Source organism: Hyalella azteca, unplaced genomic scaffold, assembly GCF_000764305.2.
Source record: "Hyalella azteca isolate HAZT.00-mixed unplaced genomic scaffold, Hazt_2.0.2 contig2483, whole genome shotgun sequence".
Taxonomy (NCBI): domain Eukaryota; kingdom Metazoa; phylum Arthropoda; class Malacostraca; order Amphipoda; family Hyalellidae; genus Hyalella; species Hyalella azteca.
This window is the reverse complement of record NW_025932756.1, coordinates 450,191-465,373: the sequence shown is the minus strand read 5'-3', so window position 1 is coordinate 465,373 and position 15,183 is coordinate 450,191. Positions and strand designations below refer to the sequence as shown.

General features: G+C 36.8%; 1 protein-coding gene across 1 annotated transcript; it reads left to right on the top strand.

Annotated features, from left to right (window-relative positions):
• The first annotated feature begins 3,016 nt into the window (after nucleotides 1–3,016).
• Nucleotides 3,017–15,183, top strand: LOC108671283 (coiled-coil domain-containing protein 6). The gene is made up of 9 exons (XM_018158787.2): nucleotides 3,017–3,328; nucleotides 9,939–10,088; nucleotides 10,289–10,432; nucleotides 10,907–10,995; nucleotides 11,467–11,630; nucleotides 12,073–12,158; nucleotides 12,657–12,807; nucleotides 13,426–13,547; nucleotides 14,030–15,183. The coding sequence occupies exons 1-9, from the start codon at nucleotides 3,101–3,103 to the stop codon at nucleotides 14,375–14,377; spliced, it is 1,482 nt and encodes a 493-aa protein (XP_018014276.1). The 5' UTR covers nucleotides 3,017–3,100; the 3' UTR covers nucleotides 14,378–15,183.

The following is a 15,183-nucleotide window of genomic DNA, read 5'->3' as shown; positions in this document are numbered from 1 at the left end:
TTGCAATTATTATTTGATGTTGAAATGAAAAGCTGTTAATTGCTTAGACTTATTTGATTGCCCTGCTTACGTAACACCTTTAATGAGGCAAGAAAATAAGATTTGAGTGTGCTGTATAAAGGTAGACGCGCAATGAGTTCTGATGCTACTTTGCATTATCCAGCCGTGCAAGGCACCTGCCATGCCCATGGTGTGAATGCATCTATAATAGGAATGCATTAAAGAATACTGGACTGGCAGGTGCCTAGCAGTGTGGTGTGAATCCGGCCTTATGATCACATCCGAAGTTTTCAGGCCGTCATTCAGACGTGGTTGGTGCCTCCTGGTGCGGTTGGTCTTCGGTACTCAGACCTGGGCAGATCACTCAAGTGTCGTCTTCTCCCTGACGTGGTCTTCCTCCTCGGCGTTGTCCAATTGTAAACTCGAAAGCATTTGAAACTAGTGTGTCGTCAGTATACATGGAGCACACCCTTGTCACTGCTTGTGATAGATCGATAATAAACGCAATGAACAAAAATGGCCAGAGAACGCTTCCTTTTGGCACGTCTCTGTAAACTGTTGTGCGATGCGAAACTTTTTCCTGGACCTTGGTACTGTCCCGTTGAAGTCTACCAACTATAATAAACCTGCCGTAAGTCCACAGCCAGGTGCTTAACCATGCCTACTAAAAAGCAGCCAGTTCTGCATCCGGTCGCACCTACTCTCATTGCCTTGACTCTTTTACCAAAAACCTGCAGTTTTTAGAGACGCTGTTGCATTTTGAGGCTGGGCATTTGCTCACCGGCTACCTTCCATGACACACAAGTCATTAGCAGAAACTGCTCACCTCGCCGCTCGTCACTAAAAACCGTATACGACTTCTCTGAACTGTGATTTTTAGGTTTCGACAAATAATGTGAGGAATGAGGATGGCTAAAGGAGTTTGAGATTGGATTTAGAAGTTACAAACGACCGTTCTTCTCATTATTTAGTACTAATATGAAGGTAGGGGTCAAGAAAAGCGTGCTGAAAACTTGAGTCAAGGTGTATTGATCAAGGTTTAACTCGAGAACGAAGGAGCAATCGGAAAAATTTTCATGAGCTTAATTTCACCATTTGGTTCTAATAAATACGTGTACAGAGTTACATTGACCTCCCTTCATTACTTTGGGAGATATTTCTTGGTAAATGCAAATTTGAAAACCGATCGCAAAATCTGCCACAGAAATGCCGGTCGTTCCTCCGTATATCTCGCAAACGAAGACAAAATCGAAAAAATTGCTTTGAGCTTAAGGGGGGGGGGTACACCCTCCAGAAAAACTCCCACATTTACTAACGGTTCTTTCTGAAAATTCACACATATGTGTAAAAACAAAATGCAAGAACATTTTGTTCGTATGATTTTTTCGGAAAATTAATAGAAAACGTGAAATTCATAGAAAACGGACAAAAAAGGGGGTACTGTAGAAATCTATCTCTTAGGGTTTTCAAGCTACAACATTGAGACGCATACAACATTGAGACGCATATCATTCGATGCGTGAAGACCATACCAATCGTGTAACGAAGCCCGATGTTTGATTTTTGCCTTAGTTTTTTTACACTCATTTTTCCGTTTTCTTCTCATTTTCTTCAAAATTTTCCCCCTCCCCCCATTTTGAGTCCAAACTATGCATAAATCTAAAAAATGTAACTCAGTACTCACAACAGTGAGTGACAGAGAGCGCATTTTCTCGTCGACGAAAACTTGAGGTCACGGACAGACGGACGGACAGACAGACAGACGGACATGGCGAGCACAATAGTGCATTTTTTCCATAAATGAGAAAATGCGCTAAAAAAGGCTTCGTTACCTGATAGGTATGGTCTTTACGAATCGAATGGTATATGTCTCATCGCTGTAGCTTCAAAACTGTAGGAGGAGAAAGGTTTGCAGTGACAATAAGTTAAACTTTTCAGTAGAGCGCGACAAAGTCCCGCGTTCATCGCAATAGGCACTCAATGTAGTAGGGATATGAAACTGAACGTTTCTGGAGTTTGATTCCACTCAAGGATGGTGGGAGCGACTACATGCGCACCTCCTCATACAATGCCAGGCGGGTTACTGAGCTGCACCTCAAGCTTAGTCGGTCAAGCAAACACTGTATTTATAGTGCTGGCAGCGAATTAGTTCCTATCTAATTTGTTAAAGAACTCCCCCACCCGACCCCTATCATGATCTGTCGTGAAAGCATAAATCAACGTACAGAGATGGCAATGGTACCGTTGGATAGGGCAGAATGTCAGCTCTAAGATGAGACTAAAACCCGAAGAAGCCAAATCCGAAAATTTTAAGGTATAACCCCCCCCCCCTTAACATTACCATTGAGCAGTTAGGAATGTATATTCAAAGTTTCGTTCAAATCTGTTCAATAGTTTAAAAGAAATGTCTCGGTTTGGTCACTGCACATTTTGGCCCGTATTGCTGTATAACTCACGAATGTAGGTGAATTGATAATAGGATATTAATAAAGATTTATACGGCCCGTTTCGCGGTTTAAATCACGATTGACGGTGAAATACAGAAAATTTTCACGAGCTAATTAACAATGTTAGGTTCTAATGAATGCGTGTACCAAGTTTCATCGAGCTGCGTTTTTTAGTTTGGGAGATATTTCTTGGTCATTAAATTTGGAAATTGGCCACGAGACCGGCCGCGAGTCCGGCCGTAAAATTGTCCGACATGTCAGCGATGTAAATGTAATCGTAGGACTTTGAATTTACATATAGAGATGTAATTGATGTAACCGAAATAGATTTGGATTCAAATATTCTAATTTTTAGTTTTTTTTTATATTGATGCACTCTTCATTCATCTTATGAAGCATACATAGATTATGTCTTAATATTCTTTAAAGTTTTAAACCAATTAGATAGATGCATTGTCAATTTATGAAAGACCACAGGAAGTATGGGCTCGCAGTAAGAAATTTGCTAAACTGAATACAAAAGTTTCAGCATTTATTTCTCCGCTCCATATAGGAATGACTTTGATTAAATTATTACTGCACTTCGGTTTTCTATGATATATCTTATGGTATTGCTTCGTCTATAGTTGCATAGCAGTTCACGTTTTGTAAACATGGCGGATAGCGCTAGTGAGAGTGATTCGTCTTCGGTTGCCGATGGCCCTACTATGCAGCCACCATCTATGCCACCGTCACCCATCACGAGAGAACAGTGGCAGAAAAGGATTGATTCTCTCCAACAGCAAAATCGAGTACTTAAAACAGAACTTGAAACATTCAAGCTTCGAGTAAAAAGCCTGCAAGAAGAAAATCGCGCTCTTCGACAAGCATCAGTCAACATAGTAAGAATAAAATTGAAGAGTTGAATATTGTACCTACCGAGTACCGACAGTACCATAGCAGGGCTTCTTTATCGCTTTATGTATATTATGCCATAGATTTTTGATAAAGTCATTAATCATAATGCAACCAGTTGCTATTCGTTAATCTATTTTGAAGTAGAAATATAATTTTTCTTAATCATCTTCAAACCCAAGTCAAGCATCATGATCATAGCATGGAAAACTTCTAGGTACCATTAGGGCTATGGGCTGCAGCCAGAGCTTTCCTACCATTTCTGGAACCACAAGATATCTGCCCATTGACCAATGAATTACTTCCTATCTAGCCTAATTGTTAACAATATGCACAAATAAATCACAATGATGATCAGGCCGCAAGATTCCAAACTAGTCTGGAAAAGTCCTATTTTTGTCTGAAATATCGCGGCTCTAATTTAGTCTGGAAAAGTCCTATTTTTGTCTGAAATATCGCGGCTCTAATATCATATAATTTCAGTAGGTATGAAATCTCGCGGCTCGAATGTCACAAATTTTTGTTTGATTAAAAAATCGCGGTTTGCACTTCGCAAACATGTCATTTCATAAAATTTTCAACTTCCGCAATCCGCATTGCTTTACCGTTTCTGCCAAAAATATCTTGCAGAAAAAACATAAACATCGTAATGTAAACAAATAAACAAAACGTTTGTTGAAGATCGCGCATAGTCATAGTGGCAAAGCAGAGAGTTTTTTAGACTCTCCCTCAAGTTCATTTTTGAGTCCTATATGTAGACCAGTAAAGTATCCTGGATACCTGCATTATCCTACATATGAAACTGGTTTAAATCATGAGTAAATGAGGAAATTAAAAATGAACTGATTCTAAAAATTCTGTGGTTTGTCACTATGCGCATAGTTGCGGTCATGTCAAAGCGGTCAGACTGTATATTAACACGTGCTGAACTTACAGTAGAGACAAATTTTATTGTTGCCGTTTGACTGTTTAAGGGTAAAATTAGAGATTTGGGGTAACACGTGCATAAACTTTGTAAATAAATTTGTGCTAGAGGCGGGAAAATGATGCGTTGTGAAAAAAAGTCGCGCTAATCAAAACTGGCACCGTGTAGATTAAGGGTAGGTCGCAAATTTTATTTCCGCGTTGATCAAAACCGCGGTATTCAAAACCGTGCTAATCAAGGGATTGCTGTAGATTCCAAATGTACTAAAAATTTGTCATGTTGGAGCTGTGAGATTTCAGAAACTAGCAGGAAAATTCTAATCCTTCCCAAGTTTAAACTGGAAAATTATGCCAAAGTCATCAGTTAATGAAACATTGAAACCTAGTGTGGAATATTGGGTTGTCCTATAATCTTATTTATTGCCCAGCTTGTTGTCTTATTTATGGGCACTTGAGATTGTATTGACCTTTTGGGCATTTAGAAAGATTTTCCATTCTAATACCAGTATTCTAATTGAAATATTTAATTTCAATCTTTGAATATGTGAATTTATAACTAGAAACAAAATAATGACAATTATTAAACTATCTATAAAATAATTAAATGCAGTAAATAGAAATAAAATGTTTGAATTGTGTACAGGTTTATTTCAAAGTGTTAGCTTTTCTCATAACATAAGTCTTGTTTCAAGTTGTTTGAGGTTTGTTTGATTGTTGTTCAGTTTATGTTTAGTATTGGTTTATTGGTCTGAATTAAATGGGAACAGTGCAGTCAGTCACTACTATAGTTGGTGTGTTTAGAGAGTAGAGTCTGGATCTGGTAGATTTATAGCACATGAAACTAGTAGTTCTATCAATAGTGCTGTCCACTGTGCTATCAGCTACCTATCTGTTAAGTGACTCTTCAATGTTTAGAAGATCAACATTCCTGAAGTGTTTTTGAATATTGAAGCCAGTTGAATGGTCAACATTTAGCTTGTTACTTTGCTCCATACAAACTTTACAAAGCTAATGAATAGATTTATCAATAATTATTTACCCAAAAGTCCCAAAGTGGTAAACACCACCTTGGCCATTCTTGAAGGCAATAACTGCCCTTTTTAGCCATCCAGATACTGTTATTGTTATTAGGCGAATTGCAACATAAAAAAATAACATTTCAAAAAGACAAAAAAGCTGAAAAAAAAAAAAAAAATTATAAAAAATAATAAAAAAATAACGAATTGCCAGCCCTGGAAGCCACCATGAATGAGACAAAAAGACCTATGCTTCTGGTCAATTTCACCTGTTTTGACATCCCCTGCCTAATGTTTTTTTGTAAAAGTTGGGAAAAACAGCACATTTTCAACTCCATTATTTAAAAATCACCCATGAAACAATTACACGGAGTCTTCAGGTAACAAATAGGTTGTGTTCCAGGAGGCTGTTAGTAAGTACATTTAGTTGTATGTACAAAGTGGTGCATACAGTGTGTTTTGTTTATGGTACAACCATATATACTGTCGGATGTACCAATAAAAACTATATTTAATTTCAATCTTTATATATGTGAATTTGTTAGGGTGTAAGGCAATTTTATTTTTTATTTTTCTGGTTTCATTGTCCAGAGTTGTTTAACTACAAAGGTTTAGTTCATAAATCAAAAATTTTAATAATTAAGCTCCATTTACTGGTTGCACAATGAATGTTGAGTTTTTACAAATGAAGAATTTTTAATCAATTACAGTGTAAGTTTCAATGAAATGCTTAACCCTTTACTGCCAAATTGTACTTTCAAGTTGCCTTTAAAAAAACCATCAGTTTTCTAATAATATCACATTTTCTTTCATTTTTCAAAAAATTCACACGAACAAAAAAAGTCTTAGATTTATTTTTTACATATGTGTACCAAGTTTCAAAGTTATCTGTCTGTAAATAACCGAAATAAAATTTCCAATTTTCAATGGCAATTTCCAATTTCTTGTGGAAATTTTATTCCGGTTATTTACGGACGGATCACTTTGAAACTTGATACACATATGTAAAAGATAAATCTAAGACTATTTTTGTTCATGTGAATTTTCCGAAAAAAGTACCATCAACCGGGGCTACTCGGGACAAGGGGGGCTACTTGGGACAGGCCTCCGACACGTCGTAAAACTGTTGTAGTAGCGAAACTAATTGGAATATTGCAAAACTGAAAATAGTGGCGTAAACGTCAACATTTTTCCTATCTATGTAGTATAAAGGAAGTCGAAAAATACTACATTTACTTGCTTTGAAAAATTCCTGAAAAAAATGGTGAAAAACTATATTTTGTAAAGTTACAACTGCTAAGGTATGTAGCAAAAAAATATTTGCCGTATTAAAAAATTTTACTTACATAAAAGTTGCACCCAGGTGTCGGCCTGAAAACGTAATTGACAGAATTTGCCTATCTCATTCCAAAAAGAAATGGCAGCCATTTCCGCAAGGCGGGGCTACTCGGGACACCCCCCCAGGGCTATTAGGGACACCCCCAAAAACGCATTTACCATAGAACCTCAGTTAGCAAAGGCTCCAGTTAAGAACAAATTGATTAAAAACAAAGAATATTGATTACATTTACCTTTACCATTGATTACGCTGAGCAAAAAAAGTTCACTTATCATCACACAAATTACAAGCCGTCCTGTATGCTTACAGATACAGAAAAAATGCTATAAGGCTGCTGATATGAAGCTTGCAGTGAACAAGGTTGTTGTAAATGCTCAATGGCATGTTCATGGATATGGTAATATTGTGTCAATAATACAGTAATATCCCATCAATAATAGGGTACCCTCAACTGGGGGATTCTGCCATGTTCATAATGATGGCCAAAGCAGGGTCATAAATGGTCATAAACAATGGCCAAAGTCACTGGGGCGTTTATGTCCTGGTTTACAACCCTGGCGTTTATGACCCCGGCGTTTATGACCCAGGCGTTTACCACCCTGCATTTAGGACTCCAGCATGAATCAAAAACAAGGCCAAAGTCACCCCAGTTGACAGTAATTAATGTTTATGGTAATATCATATCAATAAAGGAAAAACAAGTATAAATCACAGAAAATGTCATTTATTCTACCTCTACATCATCTACAATGAAAGAGGATGACTTCAGAGTACTGTTAGTAATGGATGAGTAAGCTCTGCATGCTTCAAATGTTTTGAAATGAAGTTTTATTCCCCTTGTCCAGAGTAGCCCTGACCAACAGGGCTACTGGGGACAATCTTTATTTTGCGTCTGGCACCTTAGGAATAGCATATGGAATTTTTTTGACAATGCCATTCGATAGCCCTGGCAAAGAGCTATAAAATGAGACTAAACTTGTTTATGAAATGTTTCATCATAAGAAGTTATTGACTGTTATATATATATTTAAAACTAATCGACAATGTATTGCACACTTGATGCCTCTGTACCAAAAACATTCCATTTATTGGAACCTAATACACACTAAAGGCAACAAGTTTATATACCAATTTGTCATTCATAGTACATTTATACTAAACCATGAATAACAATACCTCAATATAAATTAAAGACTGCCACTCAATATTTTTAAATATATGAAAAAATAAAAAAAATCATGATTTTTTATAAAAAAATCAAGTGATTTTATCACATGATTTAATCATTTTGATTTAATCATTGCCAACCCTGGTTGATTGACATGTTAATGAAGACATTTTTGAAAAGTTTTCTCTGAATTAATTTTATGTGTCCTTCATAATTTCATGCACCTCCTGAACAGTATCTTCTTAAAAAGCTGCTAGTCTTACTTTTCTGTTTGCCTATTGTTTATTCATCATAGTTCATGAGTAGTTATTCTGTCTAAAAATAAACATTTTGAATTACCGTAAAATGGGGTAACTTAGACTCCCGGGGTAACTTAGACCACTTTTTGTTATTTCAACAAAAAAACCCAAAACTCAGAAACTATTTGACATAGAAAATTTTTGTCAATGGGCATTAAAGGCCTAATACTGAGGCTACGTAACACAATAGGAAGATTTAAAAAGTTTGCATATCTAATAGGTTAAAAAATTAAAAATGTGACCCATGAAAAAAGCTATTATTTGAAGCCTGTCAGAGTACCCCCTCCAATTTTTCCATTTTTTGGTAAAATAATACCAGGTTTTGATGCATTGTAGTAGAACTCTTCTAGTTACATGTGCAAATGACAAATTTTAGGAAAGTCAGTTTGCAAATGGGGGGCGCCGCCCCCCAATGGGAGAACTTAGACCACCTAATGTCAGCCCTGATGGGGTAACATAGACTGGCTTGGAAATTAATTTTAAATTACCATATATAACATATTTTATGTTTGATACACCTATTATGTTTTTTCTATATGTTTCAGACTCTACAGAGTCTTATATATGGTAATTTTTGCTTAATTTCCAAGCCAGTCAATATTACCCCTTCATGGCTGACATTAGGTGGTCTAAGTTCTACCAACTGGTAATTCTTATGTTACAAGGTTTCTAATAAAAGTACAATTCTGATATTCAATATTATCCATCTAGAAAGACTTTATTTGATTAAACAACCACTTGTTACTGTTTTGTGTTGTGGGAAGTCAACTCCAATATCAGTCACATTGGAGGTTTTGTAACGAGAAAACTTTGTTGACATTAAATACAGCCATATGATCCATTTAGTCTTTTTGAGCAAAAAATATGGATGATATTATATAGCTGGCATAGTTAATTATCATTTTATACTTTACTTTTGCTAGCAAAAATAAGAAGTCCAAGAAACTTGCAAGAAACTCCAGTATTTTAGCAATAATGCCTTATTCAAGATTGAAGTTTTCAAAGAAATTTGGTGAGAGTGAGCAAAAGATAAAAATTTTGACCAAAATACTCCAGTTACTGCATAATAATATATTAATTTAAAAATTATTTTTGATATACTGTAGGGTAATAGAGAACCATTTGTGGGGTAAGACTGGACCATATGTGGTGTAAGATAGGACCGTTTGTGGGGTAAAACAGGATCATTTAGTGGTCCCGTCTTACCCCATGTCCGGTCCTTTTTTACCCCATTTTAGAATACATGTCAGGCAGTGATGGTAGCAGGTAGGAATGCCAAGTATGTCTCAAAAGTTGCTTATTACTTGAGGTTACCTGCCTACATCCACAAACCTGGCCAAAAAAATTTTTTGTCATTAGACAGAGCTTATTTCCTAAACAGGGTTAACTATTTTGTGACCGTTCTTCACATAGGTTTTCTTTAAAAATTAGCCAGAAATTCAATATTTGCAGAAGAGGGTTGAAACAAACACTGAAATGACAGGCAATGATTGCTCTAACATATTCTTTTGTTAAATTAAATTTAGTGCAATTAGAATGCACACCATGGGCTGGTCCTTTCTTACCCCATGAAGGCTGCGATCCTGTCTTACCCCATTTGACTATAGACCTATATTTTGCAAGTTTCAATTAAAGTTTAATTTAGCTAGTAAGAAATTGGCATCATTTAAAAAAAAGTGGTCTAAGTTACCCCATTTTATGGTACTTCTTTAGTAGCAAATTTTCATCTGGGAGCATCTAAATTTTTCTGTGTGTTTTTGATTGTCATATTATGGCCTCATAAATCCTTGGTTTGAATGAGTACTTCAAATCTGTTTAACTGTCACCATTACTAAAATGTGTATTTTGCAGCAAGCCCGTGCTGAGCAAGAAGAAGAATACATCAGCAACACTTTGTTGAAAAAAATTCAAACTTTGAAGAAAGAAAAGGAATCTCTGGCTCTTAATTATGAACAAGAAGAAGAGTGTCTCACAAATGATCTCTCCCGCAAACTTGTTCAGGTGAGTATATATGCTATTGGTTCATAAAATATCAGCTTCCTAATTTTTCATTTCTAATGCTTCACACATTTTTCACAAGTGTATATTAGAAGTTGGAGAATCTTCCTTGTGGAGAATCCATTACTGATCATATTGCAAAAATATCTCAAATAAACTTAACTTAATTTATTGAAATTTTAATAACTATATAATTTTTCCAGCTTCGAAATGAGAAAGTGGAGCTTGAACAAACCCTGGAGCAGGAGCAAGAAGCTTTAGTGAACAAATTGATGCGTAAAATAGAAAAACTTGAAACAGAAACACAGAGTAAGCAGAATGACTTGGAGACGCTGCGTCGAGAAAAAGTATGTGGCATATTTGTGAATCTATTTTTCTCCAGTCTCAGCCATTATTGATTATTGTTGCAAAAGCATGTTTAGCTTTATTTTCTCCAGTGGACAAATTTTGCCTATCAGCAGAAAACTAGAATGTCATTGATACCATCTCTATCCTACAAGAGTGATTGAAACAGCCTTAAAGCTGCTCTCTGAAAATATTAATAACAATAAACAATGCTAGTTTTTCAGTATGTGTTTACCAATAGTAAAAAGTTGAAAATAATATATTTTGAAAATTAATGCTAATTCCTACAGAAATTGCAATCTTCTTTCATCAAAAGTAATTCCATTTGAAATATTTGCTACAGTTTTGTAGTAGGTAAAATATTTCCCTTTCTCCCTTATAAATTACCTAGAAGTAATGTGTGATTAACTGTAATTCAAAATTGAGCAATTTATTGCAATGAAATTGTGTCTGACTAGTTGTTGTATATTATTCAGATTGAACTGGAGAACACATTGGAGCAGGAGCAGGAGGCGCTAGTCAACAAACTGTGGAAACGCATGGACAAATTAGAGGCAGAGAAAAGGTGTTGTCTCTTGTTGCCTAGTGACTGATTTGTTTTTTATTGATTTGATTTTTATTTACCCTTGTGTTTATTTTCAATAATTTTGTATGACCACTGTATCTATACATTGTTGAAAAATGAATGTAACCCAGTAATTCTGGCTAGTTATTGCAACTTAAGCCTAAAATTAAATTCTTATTGGATCAGTCTAAAACTGTTAACATATATGCATTGATTTCCAGTCCTGTGTCTACTGATTTTTTTATGACAATTTTACATTGCCAAGTTATCAAATATTAATTTTAACTTTGAACTTCCAGCAAATTCCATGATATACGGTACGGTACTTGTATTTGAGCAACCAAATAAGCTCAACACTGCGCATTAGTCCTAGAGCCCTCACAACCAGAGCCTCTCATTGCACTACAATAGCACTACATTGCTCAACAATTGCAAAACTTTCTAAATTAATATTCATTTCTTCATGTGCAGGTTATTGCAAGGTAAACTTGAACAGCCAATTAGCAATCCTCCATCTCCAGCTGACTTTGCTGGTGGAGATGGTGATGCTGCAAATAATATCTCGAGTCACATCCAGCACCTTCGCAATGAGGTCACCCGCATGAGGCATCAGCTCACTACTACTCAAGATCAGCGTATGTCCTGTTGATAGTTTTATTTATCAACTCAAAACAAACTCACTGCTGTGTTTTTCTTTCTCACTCCATGCAATTGACTGTCCTGAATCTCATGAGGTACAGGCTTTTGGAAGCTAATCCAACTTTAAAAAAACTATCAACCCTCCTGTAGTCTCTGGGACAAAATGACCCACATTTTTGACTCGATGCCCAGATGTTAAGGACATACCTAATACCTGAAATGAAGACAGCAAGCAAGGTGATAGCATAAACTAGTGCCATTCCATAAATATAGAATTTTTGGCTTCTTACATAATTTTTCGTACAATTGTACTATTGTAAAACTATACATTTCCCTGTAGTTTTGTTGTGAATATTGTAATATACTGTTTCCTGTAGTTTTGTTGTGAATATTGTAATATACTGTTTATTGACTGTTTTTAGTTATTCTGTGTTTTAGACGAGCGTAGCAGTAAGCAGCTTGCCCAGGAAGAGCGGATCACCAGAGAGGAGAACAAGAGGCTGCAAAGGCGACTACAAGAAGAGGTAACATGAAATTTATTTTTTAATATCATGATTACCTTGTCTACTGTACCAGCTTATGGTTGTATTAAACAAAGTGATTATAGGCTCTGAATCAAATCTATCAAGTCTTTGCCAACTCATACAACCTAATTTCCATAAACATGCCGTTTTGATGGTGTTTTCAGTTAGTATGTTATTATAGAGGAATATTATATTCCTTTAATGTTTTTTCCAAAACATAATTTTCTAAAAACCTACTGTAATTCAACAAATTTAGGAGCGTAAATACTCCATTAAATAGAAATAATATACATGAAAGGAAGCTGGAGCTGTCACTCCTACAGTCCTGAGGATGCTCAATCAGCATCTTTTATTAAATCATTCTTTTCAGAATCGTAATTTTTCCTCGTAGTCAAATATCCATTGTTAATTATGATTATAGCTGACTGAACTTAGAGAGACTCCTGTGCACTGGACGAAGCGAATGCAAAATATGCACCTTCTTATTTCTGTGTGCAGGTCGAGCGTCGTGAGGCCCTGTGTCGACATTTGTCCGAGTCAGAGTCGTCACTGGACCTGGAAGAAGAGACCCGCGTCCTTGACAGCGTCCCTCCTCCTCCCCACGCCCGTCACCGGGTCTCCCCCACACCTGGCAGGCCACTGTCCCCAGGTCACTAGTGCAGGCTACAACAATTCCGTCATGTGCTTAATTGCAGCCATCTTCGTATATCCACCAGGTTCAATAGTTTGCCAGCAAGTCGGAGCCAAGTATAGAGATGATTGCCTTCTCTTCATCCCGGAATTTACTGTCAGAAGTATTTTAAAAATTCTTGTGCTAGTTTCCAATTTTTATCACTGGATTCGAAACTTACATGTCATGTAAGGAATCAAGAGTATGAGCTGCAGCTGAAATGTTCAAGAAATATATAGATGAATGTTTCAAGTAAGACGTTTGGAGGTAGAGTACAATATTCACATGCTCCCCAGTTTTAATAATGATTTTGTTCTTGATTTGACCCTGTTCATGGTTTCCTGTGATCTGCAAAATGACTATAGACCAGCTAAAATTCTGAGCTTTAGCATCTGGAATAAGTTGAAACTTATAATGCCCGTCAAAATTTATTCAATCTGAATCCACAACTCATATTCATCTACCCTGAGAGGACCAGCAAAAGCTAATAACTCTTTCATACATAATAAAATGTTAGGGTCTACAGCTCATTGTTATTTGTAGTTTAGTATAGATCTATAATATCCAACCTCTAAATTTGCCTGTGTTTTAATCCAGGGAGCGGCAGCACCAGCAGTAACTGGATGTACTTGTACAACTCACCGATGTGCTCACGCTGCCCAAACTGCAATGCAGCTTTGCCCCCAGCGCTGTCTTCGTCACCTTCTGGGCATTCTCACGTGAGTGCCGCTAACTCAGGATCCACTCTAGGTTTTTCTCTTATAAATGGGTTTAATCTCTACCATAATTGATTGATATTGGAACATATTATCTTGCTTTGGAATACTTTTTTAGATTTTATGAAAGATCTTTGTACTAAAGTACTTTACCAGAGGTTGAGCATATGAAATGACGTCATGTGACTGTTGTTTCTCCCATTTCCCATGAACAAAATTCAAGTTTTAATCTCGTAGTATGACACCATTATTTCTTGGAAACCAGGCTGTTAACATGCGCTATTTTTTATGTGGGATTTCGTTTATGTGCGGTATCTTTCACGTGAGGTGTTGTTTTCGTGCGGTGTTGTTAACGTGCAGTGTTTATTATGCAAGCTTCATGGTCTATATTAAGTGAAGTGTTGATATGGAATCATCATGTTTCCTGATAACTTACTAAGATTTTTAATTCATGTGAACAACCTTGATTTATATTTTCTCTTCAGTTTGTGCGTCAGTCAAGTCGGGGAGCAGAGCGTTTCGTGAAGCCATCACCTCCCCCTCCTTCATCTCCGCTGTCATCACTGCTTTTGCAACAGTCGGGCGGCTATGGAGGCATGCCACCATTGGCATCTGGTTCTGCTCGCGCGCCGGTCGAAGTTCCTCTTAATTCTATGAGCATTAACAATGCCTCTCTTGGCCTAAGTTCTGCTGGCGGCAGCAACGGTGCATCTCTTAGCACGAGGTTGAACACTGCAGCGACCACCAAACAGCAACGCCCACCAACGCCCGAGACCATGAGTCTTGACCACCCCGCTGCTCCTCCTTCACCTATGGACATCTCGCGAAACTGAGTTTCCTCGTGTATTTGGTCAATGTATTGACTGCAGGAGCTAGGCAGCATGTAAAAAACCTGAAGTAATCGTCCATTTCCGGTGCATGAATGTTTTTTGTGCTGAATTGAGGCAGAGTGATATGATTTTTTTTAAACGGTACTTAGTTGCAGAATACTTAGTGTTAGCGCATTGTATCGGACTTAATTAGTCTGCTAACCTTGTTGAACTGACGTCAAGGGTATTATTGTTTCAATCATATTACGAGTGCTGCTGCTTGATATTAATATAATTGCACGCAAAATAGAAAATAAGCTAATGCATCTTCCTATCTCTTGCATACGAATGCAAGATGCGGGCCGAGTTAATTAATTCTAATGAGCTGGGATGAGACTCTTATTCTAGAGCATTCTGAAACAGAGGCTTCTTTATTAACTCTAGAAATATCTTGCACTTCACAAAGGATCCCTAAACCCTGGAATGGAAGGTGGCTCTTCCCACGCCAGTCTTGTTGGGACTTACGTGCAGCTTGAGCCTTACAGTAATTTGATCTCTGTTCAGTGAGCGTTTGCTGCAGCTTTTTACCTTGGGTAAAATGAACCAATTCCTCAATAATAGGCTTGATAGAAATTATCCAGTGTTTAATAATAAAATTATAAAGGGTAACTCTCGAATTAGATCCATCACCTGTGCATTGTAAAATTAAAAATTATTCGGGTACAAATTACTCACTAAATTTTGACAAGAGTCTGTGGCTCTGGTTTGTTGATGGTTTTTGGGTCTTTCTTGTTCAAAGTTATTTAATTTTCACGATACTGCGAATCGAT

What these genes read in the sequence shown, in the direction of transcription:
- LOC108671283 (XM_018158787.2), top strand. Translation starts at nt 3,101, where the DNA reads ATGGCGGATAGCGCTAGTGAGAGTGATTCGTCTTCGGTTGCCGATGGC. An exon ending in TGGCAGGCCACTGTCCCCAG is followed by an intron (nt 12,808 to 13,425) that starts GTCACTAGTGCA and finishes GTTTTAATCCAG; the next exon opens with GGAGCGGCAGCACCAGCAGT. An exon ending in CACCTTCTGGGCATTCTCAC is followed by an intron (nt 13,548 to 14,029) that starts GTGAGTGCCGCT and finishes TTTTCTCTTCAG; the next exon opens with TTTGTGCGTCAGTCAAGTCG.